Source organism: Musa acuminata, chromosome BXJ2-6 (genome assembly GCF_036884655.1).
Source record: "Musa acuminata AAA Group cultivar baxijiao chromosome BXJ2-6, Cavendish_Baxijiao_AAA, whole genome shotgun sequence".
In the NCBI taxonomy this organism is placed as follows: domain Eukaryota; kingdom Viridiplantae; phylum Streptophyta; class Magnoliopsida; order Zingiberales; family Musaceae; genus Musa; species Musa acuminata.
This window is the reverse complement of record NC_088343.1, coordinates 45273765-45289453: the sequence shown is the minus strand read 5'-3', so window position 1 is coordinate 45289453 and position 15689 is coordinate 45273765. Positions and strand designations below refer to the sequence as shown.

The 15689-nt window shown below is 39.5% G+C and overlaps 3 protein-coding genes across 4 annotated transcripts in view; 2 read left to right on the top strand and 1 right to left on the bottom strand.

Moving 5' to 3' along the window:
• The window catches only part of LOC135615968 (protein PHYLLO, chloroplastic-like), a 34848-nt gene extending 32255 nt beyond the window's left edge, over positions 1-2593 (top strand). For both annotated transcript variants that reach the window (XM_065115104.1, XM_065115103.1), the window contains exons 28-29: positions 1349-2055; positions 2157-2593. In XM_065115104.1, the coding sequence (XP_064971176.1) occupies positions 1349-1604 (256 nt within the window). In that variant the 3' untranslated portion in view covers positions 1605-2055; positions 2157-2593. The remainder of the gene's footprint in view (positions 1-1348; positions 2056-2156) is intronic.
• A 6096-nt stretch (positions 2594-8689) lies between these two features.
• On the top strand, positions 8690-12138 carry LOC135615967 (transcription factor bHLH49-like). The gene is made up of 9 exons (XM_065115102.1): positions 8690-9177; positions 9358-9646; positions 9725-9885; positions 9964-10140; positions 10223-10288; positions 10372-10440; positions 10524-10595; positions 10702-10887; positions 11564-12138. The coding sequence occupies exons 2-9, from the start codon at positions 9397-9399 to the stop codon at positions 11660-11662; spliced, it is 1080 nt and encodes a 359-aa protein (XP_064971174.1). The 5' UTR covers positions 8690-9177; positions 9358-9396; the 3' UTR covers positions 11663-12138.
• A 54-nt stretch (positions 12139-12192) lies between these two features.
• LOC103990237 (GDSL esterase/lipase 7) lies at positions 12193-15364 on the bottom strand. The gene is made up of 5 exons (XM_009409314.3): positions 15022-15364; positions 14812-14939; positions 13915-14163; positions 12784-13036; positions 12193-12705 (listed from the first exon to the last, which is right to left on the bottom strand). The coding sequence occupies exons 1-5, from the start codon at positions 15266-15268 to the stop codon at positions 12485-12487; spliced, it is 1098 nt and encodes a 365-aa protein (XP_009407589.2). The 5' UTR covers positions 15269-15364; the 3' UTR covers positions 12193-12484.
• Between the last annotated feature and the right edge of the window lie 325 nt (positions 15365-15689).

The window sequence follows — 15689 nt, the reverse complement described above, 5'->3', positions numbered from 1 at the left end:
GTTTTCTCAGTTGATACCACTCACTATGGGTGGTTTGTGCTAGTAAAGTATTAGAACATGGACTGCCCAGTATCAGTGGTGGCATTCCCCAAACTAAAGTGGGCAGTGGTATGTTGATTGGTACAGGTTAATTTCAAATCTAGTATAGATTTAGTGCAGTTTAGGGTTCTAGCACATTGCTAATTAAGTTCATACCTAGTTTCAGCCAGCCAGTTCCAAAATTGGCTTATTTTTCAAGTGGGAATTGCTTCATCGTGTACACCATCCAATAGACATCCACTCCTAGGACCTAACTGAGCTCATCTTGCCGAAAAATGCAAGGTTTATAACATATAATCACATAAAACAAAGTTTCAAAAGCTACAAATTTGTAACTTCGAATTTGGTGCACTGGGCCTTCCAATCCTCATTCCATTAATCTGGTTTAGGGTCTACTTACGGATCATTGTATTGCTTTTGAAAGCTTCAACATTGCTGCTAGTGGGCCTTCCAGTTCTCCTTGCCATCAATCCAGTTTTAGATTTACTTGATGAGACATTTTATTGCTTTTGAAAATTTATATATTGGTTTTGATTCATTGAGCTAACATATATTTTTGTCAAGTTATGATGTATTGTTGATACATTTTCTTAACTCATTAAGTTATCGGATCTTGTTGATATCGTCTTTTGTTGAGATATTTTTGCTCATTGTACTTTATTATATCTTAAAAGAATATGTATGAATATGATTCAAATTGTAGATGATACAAAAATCATTCAAAACCACTCAGAAGTCAGAACCACTAAAAACATAAAAGAAAGATAGTTCTCTAGTTGGTCCAGCATCAGGTCAACCGTATCGACACTCTATGCATATGATACCAACCATTCCAAAAGGGGATTGATATGTGGTTGGTATGCAATACGGAAATTCTTGATTGGAAATTTTGGCACTTTTTAATATTTTTAATATGTAAAACAAATGCTAGCAGGGATGAGTTCTGTTTCAATTTGAGCCAATTCTATATACCTACTTATATACCTAAATGCTAAAGTTAACAGTTTTCTCGAAAAAAGGCTGTGTTCTGAGTTTAAGAATCTTGACATGTAATTGTTGCAAGATCCCTTACCATGAAAACTCTGTTTTCATATAACTAGATTGCTCATAGTCTTCTGCTACATAGATGATCCTGGCAGAAAATAACTATTGCTTGCAAGTGATATTCTCTGGGTTCATTGATTAAATGGTACCGGATACCAAGGAAGAACCACCACTGTTGTTGTAGAGCTTAGCTTTAGTTAATGCACAAAATTTAATGGCCAATAATTATAATAAATTTAAATTACAATCTCTTGTTTCATGCTAGGTCACTGTGGGAGGACTTGAGACATTTGCAAACTCCTCTTCTGTTCATTGTGGGAGAAAAGGATGCAAAGTTCAGAAAGATTGCTCAACATATGTGCAGTGAAATCAGAGGCTGTTCTAAAGATGATCCCCACCAACAACAAAAACTATATGATACAATCATTGTTCCAGACTGTGGGCATGCTGTGCATTTGGAGAACCCTCTCCCTGTGATTAATGCAATTAGGAAATTTGTAACATCTTTTGAACAGAGATGATACTGATGAAATCCTACTTGGTTTAACTAGCATCAAGCTAGTAGAGCTTTCCATGGCCAAGAATTACAGAATTTCAATGGGGTTCTCCGTCGCACGTCACAAAGCCAGATTAACATATGACAAATTTTGTAGCCTTTTCTGTGATAACCGGCCATGTTACTTTTCATTTGTAGGGATACTGTTTATTTTTGCACAGTACATCTGATGATCTTGTAATTTATAACTCCTATTGCTTGTTTGGCCATTGAGCAAAACTACGCAGATCTGCTCCTCTTCTACATGGTAGTAGTTCCTGTGACTCTGGATACTTAGAACATGAAATTAAGCAGTGGTTACGTTACATACCTGTTCAAGGTGTTCCAGGTTTGATGAGGATTTTGGTGAGATTATTGAGCTTACTTCTGTTACCAGCTCGGCCACAAGCGATCTCAATCATGGCTTGGGACCTCAGGTATGTTGTCCATTTCTCCACAGGGATTAGGTAGGGGGATCATCCATGACCATATTTTGATAGAATCGATTATATAAACATAATTGTTCAAGGTGTTTCAGGTTGGATTATGATTAAACGGATCACTGAGCTACTGACTCCTGTTACCAGCTTCATCTTGAGATCTCAATAGAAGCTTTAAGACCTCAAGCATGTGATGCCTGAACAAGAATAGCTTGGAGGTCTTCCATATCCTTGTTCAATTACAGCAGTTCAAGAGGAGGCTAAAGCTGACGGTAACAACAGCTAAGTTTGGGGATTCGAAATACTAAATGCTAAAATACTATATCCCTTTAAGACTCATCCAATGTGGCTAACATCATTTGAAGAGAAGAGAATAAATGTGGCTACTATCGATAAAGGAAATATTTGTGTAATCAACATCCATAAAGGCTCATTTATGTTGCTCCAGCGTCCAAGGTTCTTCTGTACACATTCAACAAGGTTGTATGAACTTTGGATGTTGGCATGCAGTATGTGAATTAGTTAGGTTTGGTCATCTCCCTTCAATTCATGATGTTAATGTCATTCAGTATAATCTCATTGTTAGATCTCCGCTAGCCATCAGACCACACTGTTAAAGTTCAGCTGAGATGTGCCACATCTTAACAAAAGGTTCTTCCTTGAGTTAGGATTTGCCCACAAACTGCCCACATCTTAGCTTAAGTAGTGTACTCCACAAACAAAAAAGAATATAATAAATGGTATCCCATCAACTTCATCTTCTTGTTTTGGATTTGCCCACTAAAACTGGTCCTTACTTTCCCCCGCAGTTCAATACCCTTTTGCACATGGATTGGTGGGCACAGATATCGTCACGGTAACATTGCAAAGGAGCTACTTTTATTAGGGTTCTTTAAGATCAAGGTCATGGGTTGGTGCAGCACAAGAAAAAATGGCCCCTGGACCTAACTATGACACACAAAGTTGTTCTGCAAAGGTTGAGATAAAGAATGGCCCTGATCCCCTGAGGTAGATGGTGCAGAATTTATCCCATCCCATCTCATCCTGATGTTGTGTTTAGGAGCTATAACATCACCTCCCTCATGCGAAGCAATATTTTTCAAAGAAATCCTCATTCCATCTTTCATAAGTCATTTCTGGCTATTTATTTATGTTCCTCATATTATGAAAGAGGCATTAAAATTGGTCATGACCAAGGTCTGCCATACTGAAACGTACCGCCCGAACCGGGCGGTATGTACCAGTCCGACAGGTTATCGATACGCGGACCACCCGGTATTGCTACAGTGCTACAGTACTATACTGTAGCACTGCTACAGTATGAAAAAAGTTTAAAATTGTTCGATACACCCTGATGTACCGCCCGATACATCGGTACCATATCGTACCGAGCCCGGGTCGAAACGTCGGTACGGTACGATACGGTGAACCTTGGTCATGACTATAAATTATGGAGAATCCCTGATTTCTCTCTCTACACTGGGGTTCATGATGTGCAGTGTACTCAAACCTAGTAGCTTTCGCAATATTTTTGTGCAAGCCCAATCATCAAGAGCATACACTTATTATACCAAGGATGAACATTTAAAACTTCAAACATGCGTTTTGTAGTCTGGACATAGTATTTCATACAGCTACTTGCTTTAATACCAGGGCTAGAGAAACTTTGAGGTACAGTTAACGAATGATTTTGATTGTGGATAATCACTCGAGAACACATGATATGACAATGCCAGAGATTAGAATGTACAAATATCTTATATGTCTTTTTATCGGAGGAAAACTCATCCTCCAATTGTAGCTTGTCGCGTGGTTATCATCTCAATAGAGAGAGTGAGCTTCAGACTCATGATATGATAGTCACCTAGGCTGTCTATATTATAGAATATTTTCTTAGGCTTGGCTCATTATAAAAGCCCACCAATCTACTAATCTACTGTTACGGATGTCAGTTACTATTCACTCATAACCCCACATCTACTTTGGTCCTAACTTAAGCATCGGAAGAATCAAAACGAGCACCCCACTCGACTCTAGTCATCTTGTAGATTGATATTCAGGTGAGCATTTGAGCTACCTCCTTAGGTTCCTACACACATGGCCCAAGACCAAATCAAGTTGATAGAGATATCACCAATAAACACTTCATCATTTTAATGCTAGAAGAAGGGTCTCATATCGTATGAGCGTCAAATTAATCTACTCAATGGGCACTCAAGTGAGGGTGCACCACCACCAACCCATAGCATGTTCATTAAGGGAGGTCAATAGCTAACCTTTCAAACTCTGGATGCCACTACCTTTGCTTAGACTCCAATGCAATATTGGCACCTATTTAACTACCTCAATCTCTCTCCTATGATGGTGACATCGACCCATATGCTAGTGTCGATCGAGGTTTTTATGAACCTTACTCAATAGCTTTAAATATCGACAAGGATGAAATATAGTCGATCATGTCTTTACTACCACAACTGGCTCAATTGGCACCTATCATCCCTTAGCAGTCAGTGGCATCACAAACCCCAAAGGAACTGCCTCGACCTATCTTGATACAAGTAGTGGCCAAGCCAAATATTAACGGACTTCATATCGAAGCTAACATTATCAGGCCCGATCAATGAGGTTGTTTGCCCCACATGGACTCTCTTTATCGATGGTTTAGTGACCATAGAGGGAGAAGGTGCCAAGCTTGTACTCAAGAGGCTTAATGCATATGTACAAGCAAGCGGTCCACTTCAGATTCAAAATATAATGAGTACGAGGCCCTACTATCCAAACTCAGATTAGTCACCGAGACAACTTGCAACTATTAGTGAATCAAGTTAGATGAGACTTTGAGGCCCGAGACAAAGCAATAATAAGTTACCTCACCGAGGTATAGAAACTAATCCTTTATTTAATTAAGTTTGATTTTTCCAAATGCCTTTAGAGAAAAATGTCGAAGCTAATATGTTAGCTAGGCTTCTCTCCTTGTTGATCAAGAGGAGGAGAGAAGATATCTCCCAATCGAACCACCCTTACTTCTCTCCTCATTAATCAAGAAAAATGGGTTGTTGGTAAAGGTGTGCATAGACTAATCTAAACTGAAGCCTTAGTCTAGACGGGTGGTAGTGCCCCATGCAACTCTTGTTCAAACTTGGGCCCCCTTCATCATAAATCCCTCATGAGACACAAGATAGTACTCATTGGTCTTCTTATAGACTAAAAAAATAAGAGTAGAACATATTCAGAGTCAAGTTTATGCCAACATAATAGCATTCCCCAAGAAAGGCAATCAAGTAGTGTCATGGGCAACATCTAAGATCCTCCACTAGCAAAAGCACTTTGAGATGAAATGTTTGATAGGGAACCTGAGCTCGGTCTCCAATGCATTGAAGCTCAGGTTCTCCAATGCATTGATATTCAAGCAGAGACATCTACACATCAAATCAAATAGGCATTACTCGGCTTAAGGTACCTTCATCTGATGCTTGGAAGGAATGGAGAACTTGAGGTGCACATGCTCTAGGAGCTCGGGGGGTCACAATCGAGTCTTGATTGTAGGATCCTTTCATTATATGAAGATTCCTAATGACCTTTAGGTCAATTAGAACCACCCGTTATAAGGACAAGACCCCCTCTCCTGCCATTAGGCTATTCAAAGGTAGGGCCTTAGACTTCTTAAGCATTAGTTGGCTAAGAGTTCAAGACTCAGACGAGTTGAAAAAAGATATTCTCTCAATCTACTAAGAGAGGAGGGATTGAGTGCTTCAAAGATCCGAGACACAAGGTAGAGGATGAAAGATATGAAGAAACAAGCAAGGTGGGGCCTAAGATGTAAAGTGAGCCCCACCCGCGATAGCCAAAGTGTCATTCATCTGTTAAGGCACCGATTCAACTTTCAAGGCCTCATCTGAACATGACCCTTGTAGATTTTTCTACAATTGGAAGCTTGGCCGAGAGATGCCCCTCTCATGCTAAGCATGAAAAATATTTTTAAAATGCCCCTCTTACACTAAGTATGAAAATAATGCTTGAGTTGACCCTTCAAGTATGAAAAATGAACCCGAGAAGCTCCTCTCATATTAAGCATCAAAATATGTACAAGTCACCCCTCTCGAGCTAAATATAAAAATTATTTTCGAGATGCCCCTCATAGGCTAAGCTTGAAAATTATGCCTAAAATATTTTATTCGGGCTAAGTGCAAAGTATACACTCGAGACACATTCTTTCGGCTAAACCTAAAAGCTTGCCTGAAGTGCTCTTAAGAGAGAGGAATATAAAGTCGTACAGATCATCATAGCATCTCGGGGCCCTCTAAGCCACATTTAATATCGTAGAATATTATATTAGGCTCAACCTACTAGTCTACTATTATGGAGGTCAGTTATTACCCATGACCTCACATCCACTTCAACTCTAAATTGAGCGTCGAAGGGATCAGAATGAGCACCCCATCTGACTATAATCTTCTTGTAGATCAAAGCGAGCATCCAAGTTACCTCCTTGGGTTCCTGCACATGCAGCTCAGGATTGAATCGGGCTGATAAAAACATTATCGTTAAGCACATCATCTATACAAATGGATCTTAGTGTTATGATTTTTTTTTTTTTTTGAACATGTAAAAGACATATGATCGGTACCCTTAAGAATCATAGATAAAAAAATTGTTGACTGATAAACAAATAAGAAAGGAAGATCCAAGATGAGGACCTTCTTTTATCCGAAGAACAAAATGAACTGATGAAAATTTTCCTGATTAATGATTTTAAAGTAGGTGCATTGTGTGAGTATGGAACTGTTCCTGTATCTGTTGTGGGGGTCCTTGATGGAAGATTAAAGTGAAAAGAGATCTGAAACCCCCCACTCCTATCCTTGTTAGCACTTTTGTTTTAGCTTTCCCAAAAGCACTGCCATGCCAACTAATCTCGTGTTCACTAATCTATTTTTTAAAGTCATGTTGGGGTTTGGCCCCAGTAAAAATGTACCTTATCATGCAAAGCTTCCCAAGCTTTCAGCAGGTAGGCACACACAAATGGCAAGACACATTGGAGATGACCATGGAGAGATAACAAAGTCTCACATACTCTAACCAACAGTAAGGCATCCAAGGAATCTACCATTACCTTTTTTTTTTGTCCCTCTGTGAGTTGAGCTCCATTAGCTTTGTGCTTTCTTTGAGTACTGATTCTTTAATGTTAGCAGGCAGGCCATTACATTGTCTTAAGATGAATTCCAAGGAATCGAACTTGAAGGAAGGAAGGATGGTTTGTCTTAAGATTTCATGCTCTCTTTCCTTTTTTTTTTTTTTGTTCCCTGAAAACATCTTTTTTTTTTCTCAACCCACCTAATCAATACTAAGCCATGTTCAAATGTAACATCATCATTATTTTAATTATTTAATGACTAATAAGGTATAAGAAGACTTGATTAGTTTTCGAATCAAGCTCGATTCTCCATGCTGACCAATGATGACATGAAGGAAAAGGCTATGTATATTATTAATGATCTGACTTTAAAAGATTACAAGGATAGAGTCTCGCATGTGGTAAAGAGTCAAAGATGTCACAAAGAATATGTTCCCCGAGCTCATTAGTGAAGTCTTGCGAAGTCTAGCTGGATGGCCAACTCTAAGCTGCTAGAATACATACAGAATAAAGTTTCCTTAGCAAGATTTCATGGTAATTGGGGTTTTTTTGCTTTTCTTCTGTAGAGTTTGATCTTATCTGTGTACTTTGCAATCCAAAATTTTCTAATATGATAGAGAGTGGCTTCAAAATGATAGTATTAACAACAATAATAATAGTAATCAATAACCAATTACTACTAATGTAGAGAGACATGTGTAACAGGAGCAGGGCAAAAATTTTCCCCATGCATGTATGTCTCTTAGATCTGGGGAGGAACCTTTGACCATTACACAATCAATTGGATACAGTATGTAGTTTGTACTCTATGGAGCATCCAACACTACATTATAAAGCTTATAGACATTCAAAGAGAGTCCATTTGGTGCCCTTTTCTTAATAATGACACAATGAAAGATCTATTCCCTTATCAAACACTTGTATGATTTTAATGTTTTTGTTGACTCTGCCTCTTCCAAAAGAGTATCAGTTTCTTAGCATATTTTCCATTTCCAAGGTTTATTTATAAGGATTGTGTCACTGGAGGAGTTGGAGTCAGTATCCTTCAGTTAGTTCCAGGTGAACTGGGAAGGTTTAAAGTGGAATTGAAGAGGTAGGTTGGCATTGATTGAGGCAAAAAATTCAATATATATATATATATATATATATAAAGAGATTTTGAGTAGAAGGCAACCAACCAAGCTCAAGAAACTTTGCTGCAGTAGGAACAGTCAAATGACAGTTGTAGAGCTCCTTGATAGCTGTTCAGGCTGTCATCTAAAGATTCTGTAGTTACACTCCATTCCAAAAGGACGGATGTTGGAATGTAGTGTTGTCATTCTTACCGTGTACTGAGGGAAAAATAATGGTTCATCTATGTGCATGCATTTTACAGATGTGCTTGGAATAATTGTGATCCAAATCATTGAGAAGATCTTAATATGATAACACTGGGATGGTTGGCAATGTCAGGTTGCTGACTGAGAGGCAGTAGCATGTCAAATAAGGAAACAAAGTTGACAAGAGTTGAAAGAAATTTTTACTGGAGTGTTGAAGGGAAGATGAGATGGAGCCTAAGGGTTGATCTTATTTAATTCTTTCTCTTTTTGTTGACAAAAGCAGCAATGGAGGTGGTTAACCACTCAATTTATCTCCTACTGTTCATTGATTCCCCCCCCTACTACTTGTCTCTTTGCTTTTGTGACAGTCTGGAACATGGCAGCATCAGCCTACAAAGACTTGTTCTTGACCATCTGTTAACCGTAAGAATAAGTTCTCCGATCTGTTGCAGTGCGGGAAGGTTTTTGGTGGAGAGCAGGGTGACCAAGGAAGCAAAATCTGGGGGTGAGCAACTGCTGCTTTGCTTGCCAGTTTCAGCTGTTTGAGTTGGCCTTGCTTTACTCGGAATCGAGCAGATTTGTTGTGGTCAGTGTGCTGGCTATGAATGATTTGGCTCTGCTACAGTGCCTTCTCCATCCAATGCAACCGTGGTTCATTTTTCATATGAGGTCAGTGAGTGCTTGTCCTCGATCGATTCCTTCAGTTTCGGGACGAAAACCTGTCTTCGTTGTTCATCTCCACTCCGCTGACAGCAGCAAGTGTGAAGCCATTGGTGTCTACAGGTTCCTGTCTCCATTGTTCATTCTACTGGTCATGACTTTTTGGTGTTCTTGGCTTCATTGATCCAGCTAGCGTCGAGAGGAGAACCACAACCTGGTGTCACTACAATGAGGAACTCATCCAGTGATATCCCTGCCATTAGCAAGTCAGTTCTTGGGACTTCGTGGCTTGATCCGTGCTGGAATCCTTCGGGCACATCATCATCCGGAGGAGGAAGTTTCCTGCAAACTGGCCCTGGAATTCTTCCCCCGAGTCTCTCTCATTTCCCAGCTGATTCGGCTTTCATCGAGCGCGCTGCTGCGAGGTTTTCGTGCTTCGGTGCCACAAGCTCAGGCAGCATGGCAGCGGATCCTTTAGGTACATCTCATTCCCTGAGACTTGTTTCTGATGGCCGGATTCAAAAGATTGGGATTAATATGAGATAGTCTTTGGTAGATGCCTCGATGACCGAACGGAAGAAAGGAAGATGGCTTGATGTCGAGCGTGGCCAAGCTGAGTTCAGTGGAGGTGGCCATGAACATGGAGCTAGTTCGACCAGTGGAGCAGAGAATTCTTCTTCCAAGAATCTTGGTGCTAATAAAAGGAGATCCATTGAGGTAGATGTTATCCAAGTTCCATCAAGTTTGATCTTGTTTCTTGTTTCTTTCTCCTTGGTTAGCATTTAAACACTGCAGGATGCGTCAATGGATCAAACACATGGAGTCCCACAAATCTCTACTGAAACCAAGAACAGGCAGAAAAGCTCAACTGTTAAGCCTCATGGGAAGCAAAGCAAAGATTTCTCTGAAGATTACATTCATTTGAGGGCACGGCATGGCCAGGCTACAAATAGCCACAGTCTTGCAGAACGAGTAAGGCTTTCGACACCATTGAGAAGTCCGATGCCTTTCTTTCCATCAAGATTCACAGACATAAATTGATATGCTTTTCCAGGTAAGAAGGGAGAAGATTAGCCAGAGGATGAAGCTTCTTCAAGAACTTGTTCCTGGTTGCAGCAAAGTAGGTGGCTTGATTTGCTCTGCAGTTGCAAATTCTTTGAGTTCTGTCGGAGTTCTCTTACTGTTTCAAACTCTTGCCTTTAGGTAACAGGAAAAGCCCTCATGCTCGATGAGATCATTAACTATGTTCAATCACTACAGCAGCAGGTTGAGGTATGCTTCTGTAATCATCATAGTTATGCATGTCTAAAACAATATAATGAGTTCTTATCTGTTTGTATTATTTCATGCAACAGTTTCTCTCAATGAAGCTTGCAACTGTCAATCCAAGGCTAGACATGAACATAGAAGCACTTCTTTCTAAAGATGTATGCAACAGAGAAAGCTAATCCAAAGCTAGAGTTTGACTGAGTACTAGTTTGGCAACTTACATTTCTTCAACAGATGAAGTGATGCTCGTTTTTTCTGTAACAGCTTCTTCGGTCCCATGGTGGTTCTTCGTCTGCCGTTGGTTTCTCACCTCATGTGGTCGATCCTCAATTACATCTATCACAACAAGGACTCATGCAAACCGGGATATTTGGCGACTTAAACACTGCAAATTCTTTCAGAAGAACGATAGATTCTCAACTGAGCTTATACAAAGGGTGTACGACTCAGGTTCCACAACTTAGTATACACAAACTCTGCCTTTTGTTTCCTTCACAAATATTGTTATATTGGAAATTTAGGGACAACTTTGGAGTCCATTCATTTCGACAACCATGAGACATGAAAGTGATAATATGTGTTTATCTTCCTGATGTTCCATTTGTTTGACGATCTATGAAGTCATTGCTGCTGTTCATCAAGTTAGATGCTCATCTCACAGTCTAAATAATCTTGAACAACAAATATGGATTCAAGAAATTGTATACAATCAGAACCTGATGAAATATCAGAAAATTATATAACTAGGAAAACATTTTGCATTGCTGAATATTTTGGAACTCCATTTATTGTCAGATATCAGTAAACTTGACTTTCGATATGTGCGTAGGAGTGTCTATTAGGGCATCTCCCAGACCTTCAAGACAAGGGTGATTAGCATTGTAAGCAACCAACCTACTCATGAGATTAACTACAAGGGTGATCATTAATATAACAATCTTTTAGGTATCTGTTTCCTAGAGTTGGACCTACATATAATCAGATATACATGAGAGACTGTAGCTATAATTTGGATGTTTTAAGCTGAATGATGAATAGCACTTCTTGTTTTTCACTTTTCTATGATAGGGGCCAATTTTAGATCATTGTAATACTTAGTTTTTTGTTGTTTACTTTTCTCCTGCAGATGCCTATTTCATGTGATGAAGAGCTACAAAATGTCATGCAAATGGCTACTTTGTGCAGCAATCATTTCAACAACCGAGAATTTGGTGATAAATCTTGATCTAGTTTCCACCTATGAAACCATCAAGCTATCCTAGTTCAGGTTTGCATTGAAACTCCTCGCATTGCTTCAGGGTGCCAATGTCATATGCAGATGAGCATTTGAAGTTATCCCGGATCTCTCTGAGCTAGTTGGTGTTAACAGCCACATATTTACAATGATCAGACACTTTAGAGTAGAAAGTTGAATCTTAGTAACCCATAGCATATGTTTATTGTTGCTTGTTGTACAGCAGTGTTTCAAGGCTCTGCTACATTCTAAACTGAATTAATTCTTACATCTGAAGCAGAGAAAGCAAGAGCATGCTTAATACAAAACAAAGTTTCCTCTCTCCACATGTTTAATTCTATTATTGGAGATGGAATGACATCCACATGTTTAGTCCAACAAAGAAAGGAAAATGAAAAGAAAGAGAAACATTGCAGATGATTTTCCTAAAAGTGCTACTCAGATGACATTCAAGCAGGATGAAACAATTGGTAAAAGCTTGATAATTTTGTCTTTTCATTGAACTGCATGGCTTAGTCGCTTGTCTAGCATTTAATTAGTTGTTTGGGTTGGTCAAACTAGTGTATATATATGTATAAGATCAGAAGTTTCTAATGAACTCAGTTTTCCATTCAGTTTGCAACAGAGTAAGACAGCAGATACCCTTCTACTAATAAACAGCTAATTAACTAAAACTGTGCCAAGTTAAGAGGAAACTCAACAAACCAGCTATCTAATTTGTAGAAGAAGAATCTTCCTACTTGATCGCACTCATACCAGTTCCAAGCAAAAGAAGTTTCTCAAACTTGCTGCCTTATCTCTATGAGAATCTTCCTACATCTCTGCCAACTGATAGCCGCTGATAGGAAAGCAGTCCCTGGCTGTTCCACTGTAGCACTTGTCAGCGATGATGGCATTTGCTGCTTGTGTTGGGTGGAAAGAATCCCAGAAAATGTATTGGTCTCTGGTGGTGCATGGCTTTTGCAAGGGCAGGCAGCTCAGTTGCCCTCCATGCCTTCCATTCCCACAGCAAGCTTGGTTACTGATTGAGAACCCTGAGAACAATTCCAAACATCAGATCCGAGGCAAATTAAGCCACAGCTGACTTCTATTTCACATCTATTACGACCAACCATATTTAGAAGGATTTTGGATCATGTCGGAGAAGGTGTCATAGATGTTGTGGTACACAAAGAAAGAGCCTGGCAAGGTGGAGTTCAGCTTGATCATCGCAGGTATGAGATACTGATTGAATTGTTTGACCAATTCATTGGCTCGTTCGACGCATCTGATTGTGATGTTGTTCATGGCTAGCTGACTTGGTATGCAACCGAGCGGTCCGATACCGACCAGCAGCATCTTCCTGGCTCCAATGTTGTACATGCTCTGGAAGGAGAGGAACAGTTTTAGCAAAATCCTAATTACACACTCCTCATAAGAATGTTGCCACATCTATTTTTATTGCACAATGTTGGCTGCCATTAAGCACAAAACCTTTTGCTGAAGTGGAGAATTGGACAGGAGTAGCTTACTGATATATAGTTTTCATGGTCCATAAATTTTCATGAGTTGCTCTCCAAAACCTGGTTGGCTGTAGATCATCATGTTTAAGTTGACAAGGCTCAGTGAGAGAATGGATCACAAACTAGAATGTATAAATCGCTGCTCGTGGATCACGATGTTTAATTTGACAAAGCTCAAAGAAAGAAACGACCATAAACTACAATCTATAAATTGCCATGATTTCAAAACTTATGATATCACAATTTCCACATGGTTAAAATGGAAAAGAGATGCAAGAGTAACGACCCAGCTTGAGATCTCAACATCCAAATCCCAAAATAGTATGGAGTTGCTTCAAGTAGCCAGCAAAGTCTCATTTCTGTTCTATTGCCCCATACAACCAAAGGAAATTAACCTTTTTTGTTCTCTAAAATGAGGTAACAGTGTATCTTTACATTAGATGACTTAAATTCTTTTTGTTGGACTTCCTAAGCTTTCTGCTCTAAAGCATGTTCTATCCATATAGGTCTTTAAGCAAAATCTATATGTTCCATGTAAACTCTTCTTTTCTTCTTGAGGTACTTAATCAAATGTAGTCAAAGATATCTTTAGTTTGTCCAGAGACTCAACTAGCTATAGTTTATGCTCTTCAGTGGCCAGTGATCTTAACCTTTCCAAGAAAGTACATAGAAGAAGAATAATAAAAGGTTGCAATTTCATATAATTTGGACAGTGAGCTAAAGGAACTGTTCTGAAATTACCGTTAATTGCTGTGCTAAATTGTGGATGAGCAGTTTGGCGAATTCCTCTCCAGAGTAAGTCCTGCTTGAGGTGTAGAGATCGGGAAGAAGATAGTTGTTGATGTAGTCATTGCTGCCAATGTTAATCACAAACAGTGAGCTGGCTAGGTACTGAGTTAGTGCCACTGGGTCTGGAATTAGGAGTGGCAATTGCAGCCTCACTGTCTGGGCAAATAGTTCTATCTGCCTATTAAATGTAATCCTACTTCCCTGTCCAACAAACAACAAGACATCATTATATTCTATTAGGAAAAAAAGACAAGATGATAGTTTTTCCTTTCAGGAAAATTCATAGTTAAAAATTGAAGATGTGAACTTACGATGGAGGGGTTTCCTTTCCCCCTTCTTTAGAGTGTGTAGAAAAGTAAAACGAAGATAATGATATCCAACATGTTTGTTTCTTAAGAAAATAGAAGGTGTTCATCTTCATCTCTATTATATATAAAATGAGATTTACAACTTGTACTAGTCTCCAACCTCTGATGCCGTCCGAGATCCGTCAAAAATAGTGGCAACCTTAACATTCGATCATCTTCATCAGTGTACATTTTGTTTGTTTTCAGCAAACTAGCTTTAAAAACATAGGGGAAAACCTCGAACAAAATTATATTGGAGCAAAAAAGTTCAGAGAAAGAACAAGACAAACAAATTCAGCAAAATAAGTCGATACACTTCTCCAAGTTCTTCTACCTGCCTTCTGAATCTTAAAATCGACTAACAATTTTTTTTGGAACAGTGGCTATTCAAGAAATGAAATTTCAATGAGTAAAAATGACTCGTTAACAGATGAAGGTGTAAAGTGCTCGACACTAGAGATTCGGATACATATCGGAAGGCAGTAAAAGGGTAGGGAATTACGTAATGCCGGCCGGTCTCATCAAGAATGCCTGCGGCAGCCGAAGCATAGTTCACTCCTCTCAATATCATGGTGGTCTGTGATGCTAGACTTAGATACGGTGGTGGAAAAGGCAAGCCCAAACGTATTGCTGCAGCAAATTGGAAGGAGTCAAACTTAGCGAGCGCCTATCAGCCAACATTATTACAAACGGGTGGTGGTCGATTCATTACCAGCATAATCTGTGACTATTAGGCCATTGCAGAATCGGCCAGTCGGCATCCCGAAGTCGATTCCGTAGGGATAATAGTCTGCTCGCGCGATCGACGGTATGTAGTCGTTGTTGCCGTTGTCGATCAGCGAGTCTCCAAAGATGAACATGGCTGGAGCCCGAGCACATTCTGACGCACACAAGAATCCCATGAACGCCAGGACAGTGAGAAAGGAAGGACCAGCTCGGTCTCCACTCATCTTGTCCATCTTCTATGAGCATGAGGCTCCCAAGGACTCCTTGGTAGCAGTATTACTAGTGGCAGCTGCAGAGCAGCAGTAACAACATTCAGACCATGAGCTGAGAACGTGAAATGCATGGTTAGACGTAGCAATCCTTCTTCTCCCTTTCTGGATGTGTACTTTACTGTCTTTGACTTCTTTTTCTTGTGGGACATTAATGACGTCGTGTAGGTGTATTGATTGAAGTGTAGGTTGCTCTAAACAGAGCATCAACCTATCTATGCACGTAGGTAGAGAACCATCACCTTCGGGAGACATTGGACAGGCACAGCACCATCATTTCGAGAAACCGAGGAAAGAGACTGTAATACCTTAATTTTAATTAGAGATAAATTAATTATTATTATTTTTCTTAATAAACCTTATGCTAATTACAAGAATAATCTAT